Raw genomic sequence first — 14,375 nt, 5'->3', positions numbered from 1 at the left:
GGAGGTATGGGAGCAAGCATGGCCCTTTCTGTGGCTGCAGGGGAAGATGTCAAGTGGGTGATTAATAGGAAGAGATGAGAGGACAAGAGTCATGGAGGAAGCAGTCCCTATGGAAGGTGGAGAGGGTAATATATGTCTGGTGATGGGATCATATTGGAGGTGGAAGAAATTATGAAGGATAATGTGTTGGATGGTCGAGTGGTAGATAAGGACGAGGGGAATCCTGTTTTTGTTGAGTCTGGGGACAGAGAGGGCCAGGTCAGATGAGCAGGAAATGGCGATGCAGTTAAGCGCTGAGTTGATGGTGGAGGAGTGGAAGCCACATTTCTGGAAGGAGGACGTTTTGGATGATCTGGACTGGAAGACCTCATTTAGATATGATAGAGATGGAGAACTGGAGAAAAAGGAATAGAATCCTTGCAGGGGACTGTGTGTGAAGAAGTGTAGTTGAGGTAGTTGTGGGAATGAGTTTGTAAAAAATATCTGTGGAAAGCTTGTCTCCTGAATTGGACACAGAGAGATCAAGAAAGGGGAGAGTGTCACTGGAGATCGAACACATGGATTTGAGGTCAGGATGCAAGTTGCCAGCAAAGTGAATGAAGTGAGAAGTACTATCATCTCAGGGATAGTTGGGATGGCTTTGTGAGAAGGTTGTGTCTCACAATCTTAATTGAGTTTTTTGAGGAGGTAACAAAAGAAATTGATGAAGGTATTGATGTGGTGTATTTAGATTTTAGTAAGGCATTTGACTAGGTCCCCATGAGAGATTTGTACAGAAAGTCACAAGGTATGGGATACATGAAACCTTGGCTTTGTGGATTCAGAATTGGCTTGCCTGTAGAAAGCAGAGAGTAGTGGACAGAAAGTATTCTGCATGGAGGTCAGTGACTAGTGGAGTTCTGCAGGGATCAGTTCTGGACCCCTACTCTTTGTGATTTTTATAAATGACCCAGACAAGTAAATGGAAGGATAGATCAGTAAGTTTGCGGATGATATGAAGGTTAGGAGTTGTGGACAGTGTTGAAGGTTATCATAGGTTACAAAAGGATATAGACAGGATGCAGAGTTGGGCAGAATAGTGGTAGATGGAATTCAATCCTGATAAATGTGAGATGTATTTTGGAAGGTCAAACCTGAGGGTTGAGTACAGGGTTAATGATCAGATACCTAATTTAGGTTTCAAACCCAAACATCCCTCAAAGTCAATGCACAGGTTAATAGTTAAGAAGGCCCATGGGATGCTGGGCTTCACTAATAAGGGGATTGAGTTCAAGAGTTGAGAGGTCATGTTGCAACTCTACAAATCTCTGGTAAAATCACACTTAAAATATTGTGTTCAGTCTGGCCAACTCATTATAGGAAGGATGTGGAAGCTATGGAGAAGATACTGAGATTTATCAGGATGTTGTCTGGATTAGAAAATAAGTCTTATTTCTGCTAACTTAGGTTAGCAGAGCTAGGAATTTCCTCTTTGGAGCAAAGAAGGATGAGAGGTGACTTAATAGTGGTCTACAAGATTAAATGTACCAGGGGTTGTACGTCAATTAGGTGTAATAGGGCGGAACAGGCTCATCAGCCAAAAGAGTCTGTATTGTTTTTAAAAAAAACGTGCTGGGAACTCAGCAGTTCACACAGCATCCATATGAAGCAAAAGACAGTCAATGTTTTGGCAGCAAGCTTCATAATCCCTCCCTCAAACCTGCCAGCAAACCATGGTGATCTGGAGCCTCACTGACTCTCCTATGACCATCTGTACCAGGGAACCAGACCCCTACAGACTCCTCCCACCAATCCCAAATACCGCCTCGGCTACACACCTGCTCTGAATGATCAGTGAGTGGGACCAGGGCCCAGTGACATATCTGACTCCCACCTGACTCAGGGACTGGATCCCGAAGAATGGTGAGTGATGGGATAGGAATAGGAGGCCATTCTACCCCTCCACTCTGTTCCACCAATCAGAATGTTTGATCTGCCCTGGTTTCTTAACCCTGAATGTGCCCACCAGCCCTAGTACAACCCAATGTAACAGCATTCTGCAGTCCTTGGCACAAAACCTGAAGACACACAACCAGACATAACACACAGACAAACAAAACATATGCAGGGCAATATTTTGTCTATACAAATAAATAAAGATAGATAGATAGCTTTCGTGTTGTGCAAATGAGACCCTCATATGGTTAGTGTGAGCAGTTCAGGAAGGAGACAGATCATCTTGATGAGTGGTGTCACAACAACGATCTTGGACTCAACATTAGCAAAGCTAAGGAGCTGATTGTGGACTTCAGGAGGGGGGAAATCAGTAGAACACAAACCAGTCCTCATCGTGGGGTCAGCAGTGGAAAGGGTCAAGATCTTCAAGTACCTGGGTGTCAACACTGCTGAGTATTTGTCATGGGGCCACTACGTCGATGCAATCACGAAGAAGGCTGACCAGCGGCTATACTTTGTAATGCGTTTGAGGAGATTTGGTACGTCACCAAAGACTCTTGCAAATTTCTACAGGTGTACCGTGGAGAGTATTCTGACTGGCTCCATCACTGTCTGGTACGGAGGTGGCAATGCACATTGACAGGAAAGGGCTACAGAGCATTGTGAACTCTGCTAGCACCATCATGGGCATCAGCCTTCATTCCATCCAGGATATCTACAAGAGGTGGTGTGGAAATGAACAGATGTATACCTATGGAAAAAAAATCACATGTAATTTAAAGAATAAATATGACACTTTTGTAAAGATCTGGGATCCATACCTGGACCATATAGGGGCCCAAATACAGTAATTTTAAAAAAGGACTACAAATGTTACTATTATACATATCCAAACTTGATTTCCCCAATTGTATTCTATAATATTTAAAATATATGTAAGCCCTGACGATGTGTGGATCTTTATGTAATGGAAAGGTTGGGGGGGGGGGGGGGGGTGGTGGGAACTGTTTTCTTTTTGTTGTTTGTAAGAAAGTTTTATTGCGATATTGAAGATTTTATTGTGTATACTTTTTGGGGGGAAAAAAATACACAAAAAGAAAGCAACCTCCATCATCAAGGTCCATGACCTCTTCTCACAGGAGCCTGAAGACAAATGCTCAGCAGTAAGAACAGCTTCTTCCCCTCTCCCATCAGATTCCTCAATGAATAATGAACCACAGACACTATCTCACTTTCATTGTTTTTTCACCAATTTATATTTAAATGTAATTTTTGCAATATTTGTACTTCAATGCTGCCGCAAAACAACGAATTTCGAGACATATTCACGACAATAAATCCTGATTCTGAGAGTGTTAGAGCAGGAGATTAGACCGAGATCCCACTTACTTCACTCCAGTGTTTAAATTGAGAGGGAGGTGGAGTGGGGTAATGGCTGCACTGAGGGAGCGCGAAGCTGGTGGTGGGGGGAAAATCACTAAACCTTACGGCTCTGCACACATAGGAGGAAAAGGAGTCGGAGCACAGTTCGTGATGGTGTTGGAGCCGAGACTTTCCGTCCGGAGTGGGTAACCAATCATGGTTGATTGTGGGATCTTGCTGTGCGCAGGGAAAAGGAAGGCGACAAATCCATACGACTACAAATCCCAGCGAGCTCCGCGAGTGATCGTCGCAGGCGTAGAACAGGCGGCGTTGGGCGGGAAACGGTGCGCGAGCGGGAGACACTGGACGGTGAGGCCGGCCCCGGTCCTTCCTCTCTCTCTCTCTTTCTCTTTCTCACCCCCCCCCCAACAAATACTTCTCCCCATGGGCCCAGTTTCTTTCCCTCCCCTGTTTCCCCCTCCCCTCTCCTCTTCCCCTCCTCCTGACCTTCTGATGTTTCCGAAATTACCCTGAACTCCACAGATTGGTGCTCACCGTGGTGGTTACTCTGTGTGCGCTCGGTAGCTCAGAGAACCGGGCAAGGGCGGTGTATGGTGATAACACGTGTGGAGCGGAGACCGGACCCATTCCCGGGGACCCAGCGGGCCAGTCAGCCTCTGTGGAAGGGGGAGCCGTTCCTATGGAAACGGCGTCACGGCTGGGTAGATAGCCAGTGTGGCGGTGTGACGCGCTGGCGGCTGATTGGTGGATCCTAGCGGGAAGGCAGATGATAATAGGTAGAACCAGGTGAGGAGAAGAGGGAGGAGGCGGGTCGTGGAAGTGACTGGCTGGAAGATAATGTTTACTCTCATGGGTACTAGGAGCTGTGAACTTGCACCCTGGTTATGCCAATGCCACTTATTGTATACTTTCATTTTGCATTTGATCTTACAAAGTGCATCACTTTGCACTTGGCTGGATTAAACCCAAATCTACATCTGATTTGTATTCTGTATCCTTTGACAATTTTCCTTAAAAATGCAAGGAGGCCAGAGGTCACTGCTACTGGATAAATCTAGAGCTTTTTCCCCATTTCAGATAAAAGCTGTCCTGGTGGCATTCATCCTTTACTGAGAGGTAGATCTTGATTAATGGGAAGTGGGCCACATCTTCCACAGTTTCTTTGGAGTGTTTTATTGTCAGAGAGCAGTCTAAAGCCTATCCTTGTGTATGCTTCATTGAATGAGTCCATTATGATATGAACAAACATAATCTGCTGGAGGAACTAAGCGGGTCGAGCTTTATCAGTTGCAGGGGAAAAAAAGGGTTGACGTTTCAGGCTGGAGCCCTTCATGAAAACTCTTGACCCAAGCTTTGATAAAGGGTTCTGACCCAAATCATTGAGTATTCTTTTACCCCTGCTCGACCTGTGGAACTCCTCCAGCAGACTGTTTTTGCTCCAGGTTCTGGCTCCATTTGCGACTTGCAGCTTGGCCTCTGAATGAGACTAATGCAACTGAATTCTGGACACTGCTACAAGTCAGGAGTTGATCTTGGGTCTGAAGTGGAGAAAATGTTGTTACATTGTTACCTATTTGGAGGGACTAGTGGGAGGAAGTTTGGTGGAGGTCAGGTGCATTATTGCAGCAAGGAGGATGGAATCTGAATGGGCCCATGGGGAGAAGTATTTGTTTGTTCATATCATAATGGACTCATTCAATGAAGCATACACAAGGATAGGCTTTAGACTGCTCTCTGACAATAAAACACTCCAAAGAAACTGTGGAAGATATGGCCCACTTCCCATTAATCAAGATCTACCTCTCAGTAAAGGATGAATGCCACCAGGACAGCTTTTATCTGAAATGGGGAAAAAGCTCTAGATTTATCCAGTAGCAGTGACCTCTGGCCTCCTTGCATTTTTAAGGAAAATTGTCAAAGGATACAGAATACAAATCGGATGTAGATTTGGGTTTAATCCAGCCAAGTGAAAAGTGATGCACTTTGTAAGATCAAATGCAAAATGAAAGTATACAATAATTGGGGAGGGGATGGGTGAGTGGAGAGGTTGGAGGCAGTGACCATCTATAGCAGTCTTGTTATTTGCTTTTGCCTTAACCATCATCTATGTCCCTGGGAACTGGGACAGGGGAATGAGCAGGAATGTGACAGGTGTATTCAGAGACTGAAGGTTTGAGAAAGGATAGAGGTTTGGAATAAGGGAAACACTCAAAGAAGGCATTAATACAGAAGAAAGATTAGGTGTATGTCTGCAATGGAGGTGAAGTTCCAGATTGTTCTGTAGTGAGGGAGGAGCATGAGCTTCATGATTTCCTACTCTGTCATGTACCTGACTGAGCAGTGGTCGGTATTCCCATCCTCATTATAACAATCTATCAGTGGACATTCTACTGTGCTCTATAAACCTGATTTGTGTTGTTAAATTTAGAGGAACAGAGTGCAAGAATGGAGAGTCTAACATTTGGTTCGCCATGTGAGTCTTTGTCTGCAGACAAACAGACCACAGTTATTGAAACCCCAGTTCACAGCAACACAGTGGCGAAAACGGTGAGTGCCCAACACTAAAAAGTCATTGCGGGTCAGCAGCCACACTGCTTTCAAGGTTACACCTTGTGCAGGAATCAATGCTCACATGTGATGTGGTGATGCCAATGGCCTGCCACCTGGCCACTGCCCCTCTTCACTCTGAGATGGAGCATGCCCTGTGAGACATGATCCATTTCATTATCTGCATTCCCTGCTCCTTGTGTGAATCCCTGGTTACAGCCTGCAATAGTATTCCTAAACAGGAACAACTTTGGTTGGAATTTCCTGTAAAAACTTGAGGAAAGAACACATTTTTGTTGTGGCTTTGGTGTGCTTTATGTCCCATAGTGCTTTAGAGCCAGTTGTCTTTTGACATTTGGGCCTGTTTGCAATGGCAACTGCTCTCGTGAAAGCAAAGTGACAATTATCAAATAATCTGTCAACAATTGGGAGTAACAAATTGCAGATGAGCAGGTCAAGGAGTTTGATTAAAGAGGGAAACATTCAGATTATCATGAAAGATTGACTTTGTGTTTCTCTCTCCACTGTTACCTACTTTGAATAAAGGATTAGCGTCAGCCCAACAGACACTGGTGAGCAAATTTTGCTCCAAAATAACTCAATTGAATCTCATCTGAAATATGCACCAGTCCCCCGGTATTGCTGCGACATTAAATTTACACTGAATCTATTGCTCCTTGTTATTCCCCTGACAAAGCATTCTTGCCATTATAGCCCTCAGACAATACTTTCCTCAGTGCTGCAGTGGAACTTGTATCCACAACCTTCTCACTTGGAGCTGAAGGTCTGCTACTGAGGCAAAACTGACTTTGTGAAGATCAGTGATTGCAGCCTTAAGATGCTTAATAACAAAAGGTACAATGTCAAATTATTTAGAAAAACTTAACATTATTGTTCCCTCTGTCAGCCAATGAGCGCCAGTCTGAGGGAGCGGCTGAAGAAAACACGGCGTTCGTTTAATGCTCCTTTCATTGTGCCAAAGCGATTAAAGATTGACTGTGAGGGCAAGGGCAATGCAAGTTCAGTGACTAATACAGAACTGGGTATCATCCAGCTCGCTGGTGAAACTCCTGCTGATCAAAGTGGTGTGTGCATGAAGAAGCAGAGTTCTTGCAAGAAGACGGTCGGTTTAGGTCCTGAGATGAATGCTGAGGTGTTGCATCCAGGACCTTCCCGAGCAGCCTTGCGAAATGCCTGGACTCCTGTCAAGTCACCAAGACTTTATCCTATGACTCTGAGTGCAGTACAGCAGGAGCTACTTGAGGAAAAGGATCGACTGCAAAGAGAAGTGCAGGAGAAAGAGGAACTTCTTCGCAGGTTGAAAATGGTTCAGATGTACAGGGCAAAGGTAGGAGGCTGTCTCTACTCACTATTAATTCCTGGTTATGTTCCACAGGTTACCCCACATGAGCTCCATTAGAACTACAACCTTTTGCATCATCATTCTTCCCCCCCACCCCCCAAACTATAATAGCTGTTATTGCCATGGCACTGTAAATTATCAAAGTCAACTTAATGAAAGCTTTATCAAATTAAGACAGGGAGTCAGAGTCATAGGGTCCCAAAGATTATCACGTTTGAAATTGGCCACAGAGAATTGCTTAAGGAGTGTCAAACCAGGAGAAAAATGTCAAGAGTTATTGGGAAGATATTTCAGAACTCTGGACTTGAGCAAATGAAGCAAGGCAACCAGTGGTAGGGTGATTATACAGCACAGGAACAGTCCCCACAAATCTGTACTGAACATGATGTCCAAATCAACCTAAAACTCCTCTGCTTGTCCCTGACAGATATCCTTCCAATCCCTTCATATTGATATCCATATCTGGAAGCCTCTTAAGCACTACTATTGTATCTGCTTCTACCAACCCATTCCAGGCACATGCCACTCTCGAAAATATTTGTACCACCCATCTCACTTAAACTTCCTCCCCCTCACCAAAAACATGTCCTCTTGTGTTTGACAATTTTGCCCTTGGGTAAAGATTCTGACTGTCCACTGTCAATGCCTCATGATTTTATACACTTCTATCCTCTATGCCTTCTACACAAGAGAAAATTACCTAAGTTTGTCCAATCTCTCTCCATAACTCAAGCCCTCTAAACCAGGCAAGATCTTGGTCAATTTCTTTTGTCCCCTTTCCAAGCTTCCACTCCTTTCTGTAATGGGGCAACCAGAAGTGTTATATGGCTGCAACATGACCTCCTTACTTTTATAATGCCCAACCAATGAGGCCATGCATGCCATACAGCTTTTTTTTTTTGCATGACCACTTTCAAGGACCTGTGGACCAAGATCCCTCTACATCAATCCTACCATTGACTGTTTATATTTCCCTTGCATTTGACCTCCCAAAGTGCAACACCTCACATTTGTCTGGATTGATCCATCTGTCATTTCTCCTTCTATAACTGTAACTGATCTATATCCTGTTGTATTTGATAACCCTCTACAGTGTCCATTACTCCACCAATCTTGGTATCGTTTGCAAACGTATTCGCACAGCAACCTACTTTTTCATCCAAATCATTTATGTATTTCACAAAGAACAGGGTCCTCTACACCAATCCTAGTGGAACACTAGTGGTCACAGGCCTCCAGCCCAACTAGTAGCCTCTCACCTGTACCCTCGGTCTTCTATCAGCGACCCAGTTTGGTATCCAAACTATCAACTCTTCATGGTTTCCATGCATCTGCATCCTCTGAGTCAGCTAACTATGGAGGTATCTTGTCAAATGCTTCACTAAAATTAATGTAGACAACATCCACTGCCCCACCTTTGTCAACTGCCTTAGTCACCTCCATACAAAAAATATCAAATTGGTAAGACACAATCTGTCCCTCACAAATCAATGTTGATTAATTCTGGGATGAAAATGGCAAGGATTAATGAAGTGCAGATGGAGAGGGATGAATTTAGGCAGGATGAAAACTTGAAACACTTAACCATGTGTCTTCAATGGATGTACTGGGCTCAGTTTGCATTCCTGAGCACTTGAGTTTCCAAACTAGGTCACGTTGCAACCCAGTTAGTGTACTTCCCACAGTATGCCTGTAGAAGTGCAATAGAATATTCAGTGACAGGCCAAATCTGGTCAGCGAGGAGGATGTGAGGAGTAGGATTTGTTATGAGTTAAGTTACAGAGTTTTAAATGACGTCCAATCTAGAGAGTTGTGAGGGAAGGTAGCCAGGAATAAGTTGGAGGAAATGATAGCAGATGATTTGAAGGAGAAATGGAATTGTGTTGCAGGAGTGGTGGAGTTAGATTGCAGGGATGGGCATATGTTCTTTCTGAACATGTGTATAAGATTTGAAACAACCTGGCATCAGATATGCCAAGGTTCCAGTGGCTGTCGGAAGGGGGGACTGTTTTTGGTGCCCTGTGCTGCTCTGCTGCACCCCTAGAGCCTGCATTCCCTCAATTTGCTTCCCAGCACAGATGCTGCCATTTTGGGCACAGACCTCCATGGTTGCAGGATTTTAGCTGTGAATACCACATTCCTGCAGGATGCAAAAGTAAAAGCTGGTGGGAATTGGTCGCTTAAGCTGGGACAGTTGTTGAGAACCAGTTTTGCATCATGAGAAGTGTAGGAAATGGAATTTTTTTTAACCAAAAATATACTTTTATTCACAAATTATTTACAATAAAAAACATTCAAAGTCTTTTTACATTGTTAAATCAGTTATATCTATATATTGATGTGCTCTCAATAAAGACTGGAGTTACAAAACAATAACCTTTTATTTACAATAACCTTGAAGGTCATCCTGTGTTTTGACCCTGGCTTTCTTGGCAGTGGTTATGGTGTTGGAGCCTTTATACAGGGTCAAAAATGAGGAGCCACAGATACAGTCACAGAATGTGGTGGAGCCAGATAAATTAGTGTACAGCAGTTCACCACAATTCTCAACCATGTACATTGTTACATTTATTCTCTGAATACAGTTACCACCACTGTAGCACCTTGTCGATTCTCCCTCCATTGTTGGTTTGGGGGACTTCCCTTTGGTCTCAGCCTCTCAATGCCCGGTAATGGGAGGACTCTAGACTGTAGTCCTTTCCCACAGGTCCCTCGCATTAGCTGCACCAAGCCTCAGTGCGTCCCTCAGCATGAACTTCTGCAGCCTGGAATATGCTAGTTGGCAGCATTCCTGCACCTGTGTGCTGAAAGACCAATAGGTTTCGGGCAGATCGAAGTGTACCTTTCACTGAGTTGATGGTCTTCCAGCAGTTCTGAATGACTTGTCAAGCGTGTCACCGAGAACAGACCAGAGAATCCTCTGTCATATTGCTGCTGGGGATGAACCATGACAAAGATCCCGTACATCCTTCCCCACAAACATATTGAAAATCTGCAATCAGCAAAGAGGCGGGTGACAGTCTCAACTCCACCACAGTAATCTCGCGGATAATGTGTGTAGTGGGTGATATTCCAGTTATATAGAAGGATCTGATTGGGATGGCTCCTCTCTCTGCCAGCCAGTCCAAGTCCCGTTGCTTGTTTGTAAGCCCTGGTGATGAGGCATTCCACCAGATGACAGAACAGTCTGCTTAGGGAACCATCCTACTGGGTCTGTTGAGTCCTCATCTCTCTGTTTCTGCAGAACCACTGTCTGATGGCCTTGTGGTCAAAATTGTTATCCTGGAAAAATTTTCCATGAAGGATAAAGTGCTGTGGCAAAGTCCAGCTGACTGGGACATTGCGCAGCAATAGGACCATGCCCATCATTTGCAATGAGAAACATGAAAGTCTGCCGACACTGTGATTGTAGTAAAAACACCAAAATGCTGGAAGAACTCAGCTGGTCTTTTCAGCGTCTATAGGAGACAAAGATATATTCCAAAAAGGCCTGAGCTCTTTTTGGAATAATCCAGAAGCAGGAAATCTCAGAAAGTCTCAGAATTCAGACAATGCTGGCTGGGGGTGGAATCTAGACCAATAAAAGGTGTTAATTGGATATGGTAAGGGATGAGGTAAGAATTTATCATGTTTGTGCTGAAGGAGGCAGAGATAGAGAAAAGTGACAGGGGAAAGGGGGGGGGGGGGGGAGAGGTTTAAACAAAAGCCAGAGAAGTCCATATTAATGCCATCCAGTTGGAGGTGTTGTTCCTCCAATTTGCAGATGTCAGCAAGGGAATGGGATGGAGAATTGAAATGAGTGGCCACTGGGATATCGACATTATTGTGGCGGACAGAGTCAAGATGATCAACAAAGCGATCTCTCAGTCAGCATCCAGTCTCTCCGACGTAGAGGAGACCACAACGGGAGCACTAGATGCAGTATATGACCCCTACAAATTCACAAGTAAAATGTTACTTCACTTGGAAGAACTGTTTGGTGTGCAAATGGAGCATCTCCTACAGTCACAGGGATAAATCCTGAAGAGGGAAGAATGGACAAGGGAGTCACAGAGGGAATGTTCCCTGTTTTGTAGGGATTTATTCCTGGTGTATGACTGTCAAGCCTGATTCTGGCATTGCAGATGAGTGACCAACGTGCCTCATCTTGCATTTCCAAGTTAAGGAAGGAATAGTGCTAAGAAATTAAACCTTCTGCCACACAATCATATTCATACTTGTGAATAATTTTCAAATACTGATATAATGTGGAGTCATTTAAACTTTCTCAATAATTTACTAACATGTGCATCTGATATTTCTTTCAGAATAATTTGACAGAACTGGGGTCTCTGATAGAGAAATGGAGGAAGAGTAGCCAGTCTTTACTTTATGAACTTCAACTGGTTCTTTCTACTGATGACAAGCCCACTCTCACCCAGCTCATTGACAGCTTGGCTGTGGAAGATAGAATCCTCCATTATGACAGGCTTGAGGAGGACTTCACAGATACATGAGATCACTCCATCCGGAGAATTGGCAGCCCTGGTCATGACTGAAGAATAAGCTTTTATTTAATCTGCAACCTCCGTATTCTGTGCTACCACAAGACATTCTTTATTATAAAGACTGCACCACTAGGTTCCAAGAGTGTCATTATTTCTGAAGCTTGTTGCTGAGCTTTGTGTTTTGGGGTCCATGCAGTGAATTCCTCTCTAAGCCACTGCTGATGCTGCTCAAGATAGTAAAGGGAAAGGTGGTGTTTTGTTGAGAACGAAAGTCTTCGGTATTGTATATAATGAAGATGGTGCCAAAAATTGCAGCAGGATGTTAATAGGTTAGGCAGGGAGGACAGAGGAATAGTGGATGGAATTTAATACAGAGGAATGGTGAGGTGTTGTATTTCAGAAAGTCTAATGTGGGTAGGACTTGCATACATAGAAATATTGCTGGAAATCTGAAGTAAAAACCTGCAACAAATCAGATTGTCATGGAGTTCCACAGCAGGAAATGAGGCCGTTCGTTAACTCGTCTATGTTAACTATGTGTGGGGCGAGCAGAAACGACTAGACTTCAGCATTGACGTTTCTTTCTTGCACAAACACAACTGCCGGCACTACATGGAAATGTTTGCTGTGGGTGAGGTTAGTTCTTTAGATGACACAGCTTTGAAGGAGTGATTCACACATACTGTACAAGCTGAAGGTAAAACAAATTTTTATTGTGACATTTTAAATAGATCAGTAACCAAGAATGTGGCTAGATTTGCTTTAAATCTCTGATAAAGCTAGATAAGAATCAAAAATAGTCTAATTGTAGGTTTGTTGCTCTTTTTCTGTCAGCCTGGGAAAGGTTCTCATGTGCTGTCTCTCCAGCTCATTCCTCAATGTAATAATGTCCTCCGCTTGGGCTCTGGTCAGTTCTGCCAACTTCTTGTGCTGCATCAGTTCCTTGAAGCGAGCATAGGCATCTCCTTCTGGTTTGACCATTGCTATTAGAGAAAGAAGAGTCAGCCTGTGCCTATGGACGAATGTGTTTACTGCTCTGTGTACCTGACTATATGCAGGCCTTTGTCAGGGTCAGGCCAAGAGCAGCTAAAGACATTTCCTTCTGGCCATTTTGTATTTGATTCCTCCTTTGTTGCCAGGTTGACATGGCACAAGTCAGCCCTCACTTCCAGGGCAGGACTCATTGTAATCTTCAAAAAATTTCTCAATGAGGGATCAATCTGATCAATCAGTTAATAAAGTTGAGAGCAGAGCCTATAATTAGTCATGGTGACTAAATACTTAAAAGTTTAAGCCTCCGAAGGGATTATTAGAGTTGGAACTTGGAGCAAATTACTGATCTGTTTCAGAGTTTGCCCAAGTGTCAAGACACAAACAGAAAGGATAATGGACAATTGGTATTATTTTGTCAGCTGACTTGTGTCCCTCAGAGATGGCAACTGGGGCCTCAACTATTCTTTATTAACTTCTGAGATGACAAGATACAGCCAAGTGTCTAAAATAGTTTACCAATGTCATTAAACTAGCTGGGGCATAATCTGCAGAGATGGAAACATTTTTTTAAAAACCCAAAGATTGGGTGGTTGTAATGGAGCCAAGTTGTTGATGTTCATTGTCATTATACTAGTTTGCTTTTCTCTCTCTTTTGGTCTCAATGTTCAATGTGCAATGCTCAGATGGGAGTCATATTTCCAGGTAACTGCAATACTCTTCCTGGCTGTTGCCAAGGCGATCAACACAAATTGGATTTAAAATTTGGACAACTTCATCGTAAACCTTGTGTCCATAATGTTTCCCAACAGAAACGACTGGATCCTGTGGAAATTCTTTACCTATGATTTTTTTTCCAGATCTTGTCCCAGTTCCATCCCTGGAGCATGATCAGATTGAATGTACAAAGGTTTCTGCCTCTATGAAACACTGATCCAAAATTTCTGATTTAACTTTATTCAGTTTCTGCAGTGTGAGGTATAGCTGGTGAAGGAAATTATACTGCACCAGCTATATTGTGAATTAATTGTTGTGGTCATACTGTCATGACACAGGTCCGACCAGCTCCGTTCGTCAATTATAACACCTAGGTCTGACTCCCACCTCTGCCTTGACCTGTGAAGCCCCGTTTTCGGGCCTTCTGCCTGGAACAGGGAATACATTGCTGAAATAAACTTTTTTGCGTTCCCTCTTTGAATTGGAATTTCTATGTCACTGCACTTCAGTAGGGCCATGGTTGGACCCAATTTGTCCCTCAAGAAAGATCTTAACTGAGTGTCTCATTTGACAAATCACATTTGATTCTTAACTGCTCAAATGACTTGAGCTGCCCCCGCTCATAACTCCTTGATACACCTGACCCTTTATTTTGGCACCAGATGTCCAGGATCTTGTTATCAATAGTATCAAATTATTCTGAGTCGGTGGGGTGGGGGGGGGGGGGGAGGGTTTGGACACAACCCCACCTTCTGGCCAATACATTGATTATTTTTATTCCACACATATTTATGCTTTAGTAAAGGGTTGTCCTTGCCAGATAATAATTTGGCATCCCATTTATAAATAAATTCTACTACCTTCTCACCATGTGGAGACAATGTGCCCAGGATGGTACACCTCTCCCCTTGACTAGGCTGCCCAGTAATATTTTTTGAAATCTGGTCATTTCA

At 43.6% G+C, this 14,375-nt stretch overlaps 3 protein-coding genes across 16 annotated transcripts in view; 1 reads left to right on the top strand and 2 right to left on the bottom strand.

Moving 5' to 3' along the window:
- LOC138744366 (collagen alpha-1(XVII) chain-like) overlaps positions 1 to 3,985 on the bottom strand; it is a 115,046-nt gene extending 111,061 nt beyond the window's left edge. For 4 of the 6 annotated variants that reach the window (XM_069900406.1, XM_069900411.1, XM_069900410.1 and 1 more), the window contains exons 1-2: positions 3,853 to 3,985; positions 2,369 to 2,686 (exon numbers count right to left, since the gene is read on the bottom strand). The gene's annotated coding sequence lies outside the window, so the exon portion shown is untranslated. The remainder of the gene's footprint in view (positions 1 to 2,368; positions 2,687 to 3,852) is intronic. The other 2 variants (XM_069900408.1, XM_069900407.1) reach the window with 2 other exon arrangements.
- On the top strand, positions 3,499 to 13,903 carry sfr1 (SWI5-dependent homologous recombination repair protein 1). 4 transcript variants are annotated; one of them, XM_069900419.1, is made up of 4 exons: positions 3,593 to 3,666; positions 5,747 to 5,865; positions 6,773 to 7,213; positions 11,536 to 13,903. In XM_069900419.1, exons 2-4 carry the CDS (start codon positions 5,764 to 5,766, stop codon positions 11,722 to 11,724), a joined length of 732 nt encoding a protein of 243 aa, XP_069756520.1. In that variant the 5' UTR covers positions 3,593 to 3,666; positions 5,747 to 5,763; the 3' UTR covers positions 11,725 to 13,903. The 4 variants fall into 4 exon arrangements, with proteins under 4 accessions (XP_069756518.1, XP_069756520.1, XP_069756521.1 ...); XM_069900420.1 differs by lacking the exon at positions 3,593 to 3,666 and adding an exon at positions 3,859 to 4,104; XM_069900418.1 differs by lacking the exon at positions 3,593 to 3,666 and adding an exon at positions 4,115 to 4,171.
- Positions 12,408 to 14,375, bottom strand: part of cfap43 (cilia and flagella associated protein 43) — a 97,262-nt gene continuing 95,294 nt past the window's right edge. For all 6 annotated transcript variants that reach the window (XM_069900400.1, XM_069900402.1, XM_069900404.1 and 3 more), the window contains one exon: positions 12,408 to 12,698. In XM_069900400.1, coding sequence (XP_069756501.1) covers positions 12,517 to 12,698 — 182 coding nt within the window. In that variant the 3' untranslated portion in view covers positions 12,408 to 12,516. The remainder of the gene's footprint in view (positions 12,699 to 14,375) is intronic.

This window comes from Narcine bancroftii, chromosome 10 (assembly GCF_036971445.1).
Source record: "Narcine bancroftii isolate sNarBan1 chromosome 10, sNarBan1.hap1, whole genome shotgun sequence".
Lineage (NCBI taxonomy): Eukaryota > Metazoa > Chordata > Chondrichthyes > Torpediniformes > Narcinidae > Narcine > Narcine bancroftii.
The sequence above is the reverse complement of the archived record's forward strand: the minus strand, read 5'-3'. Positions and strand labels throughout refer to the sequence as shown.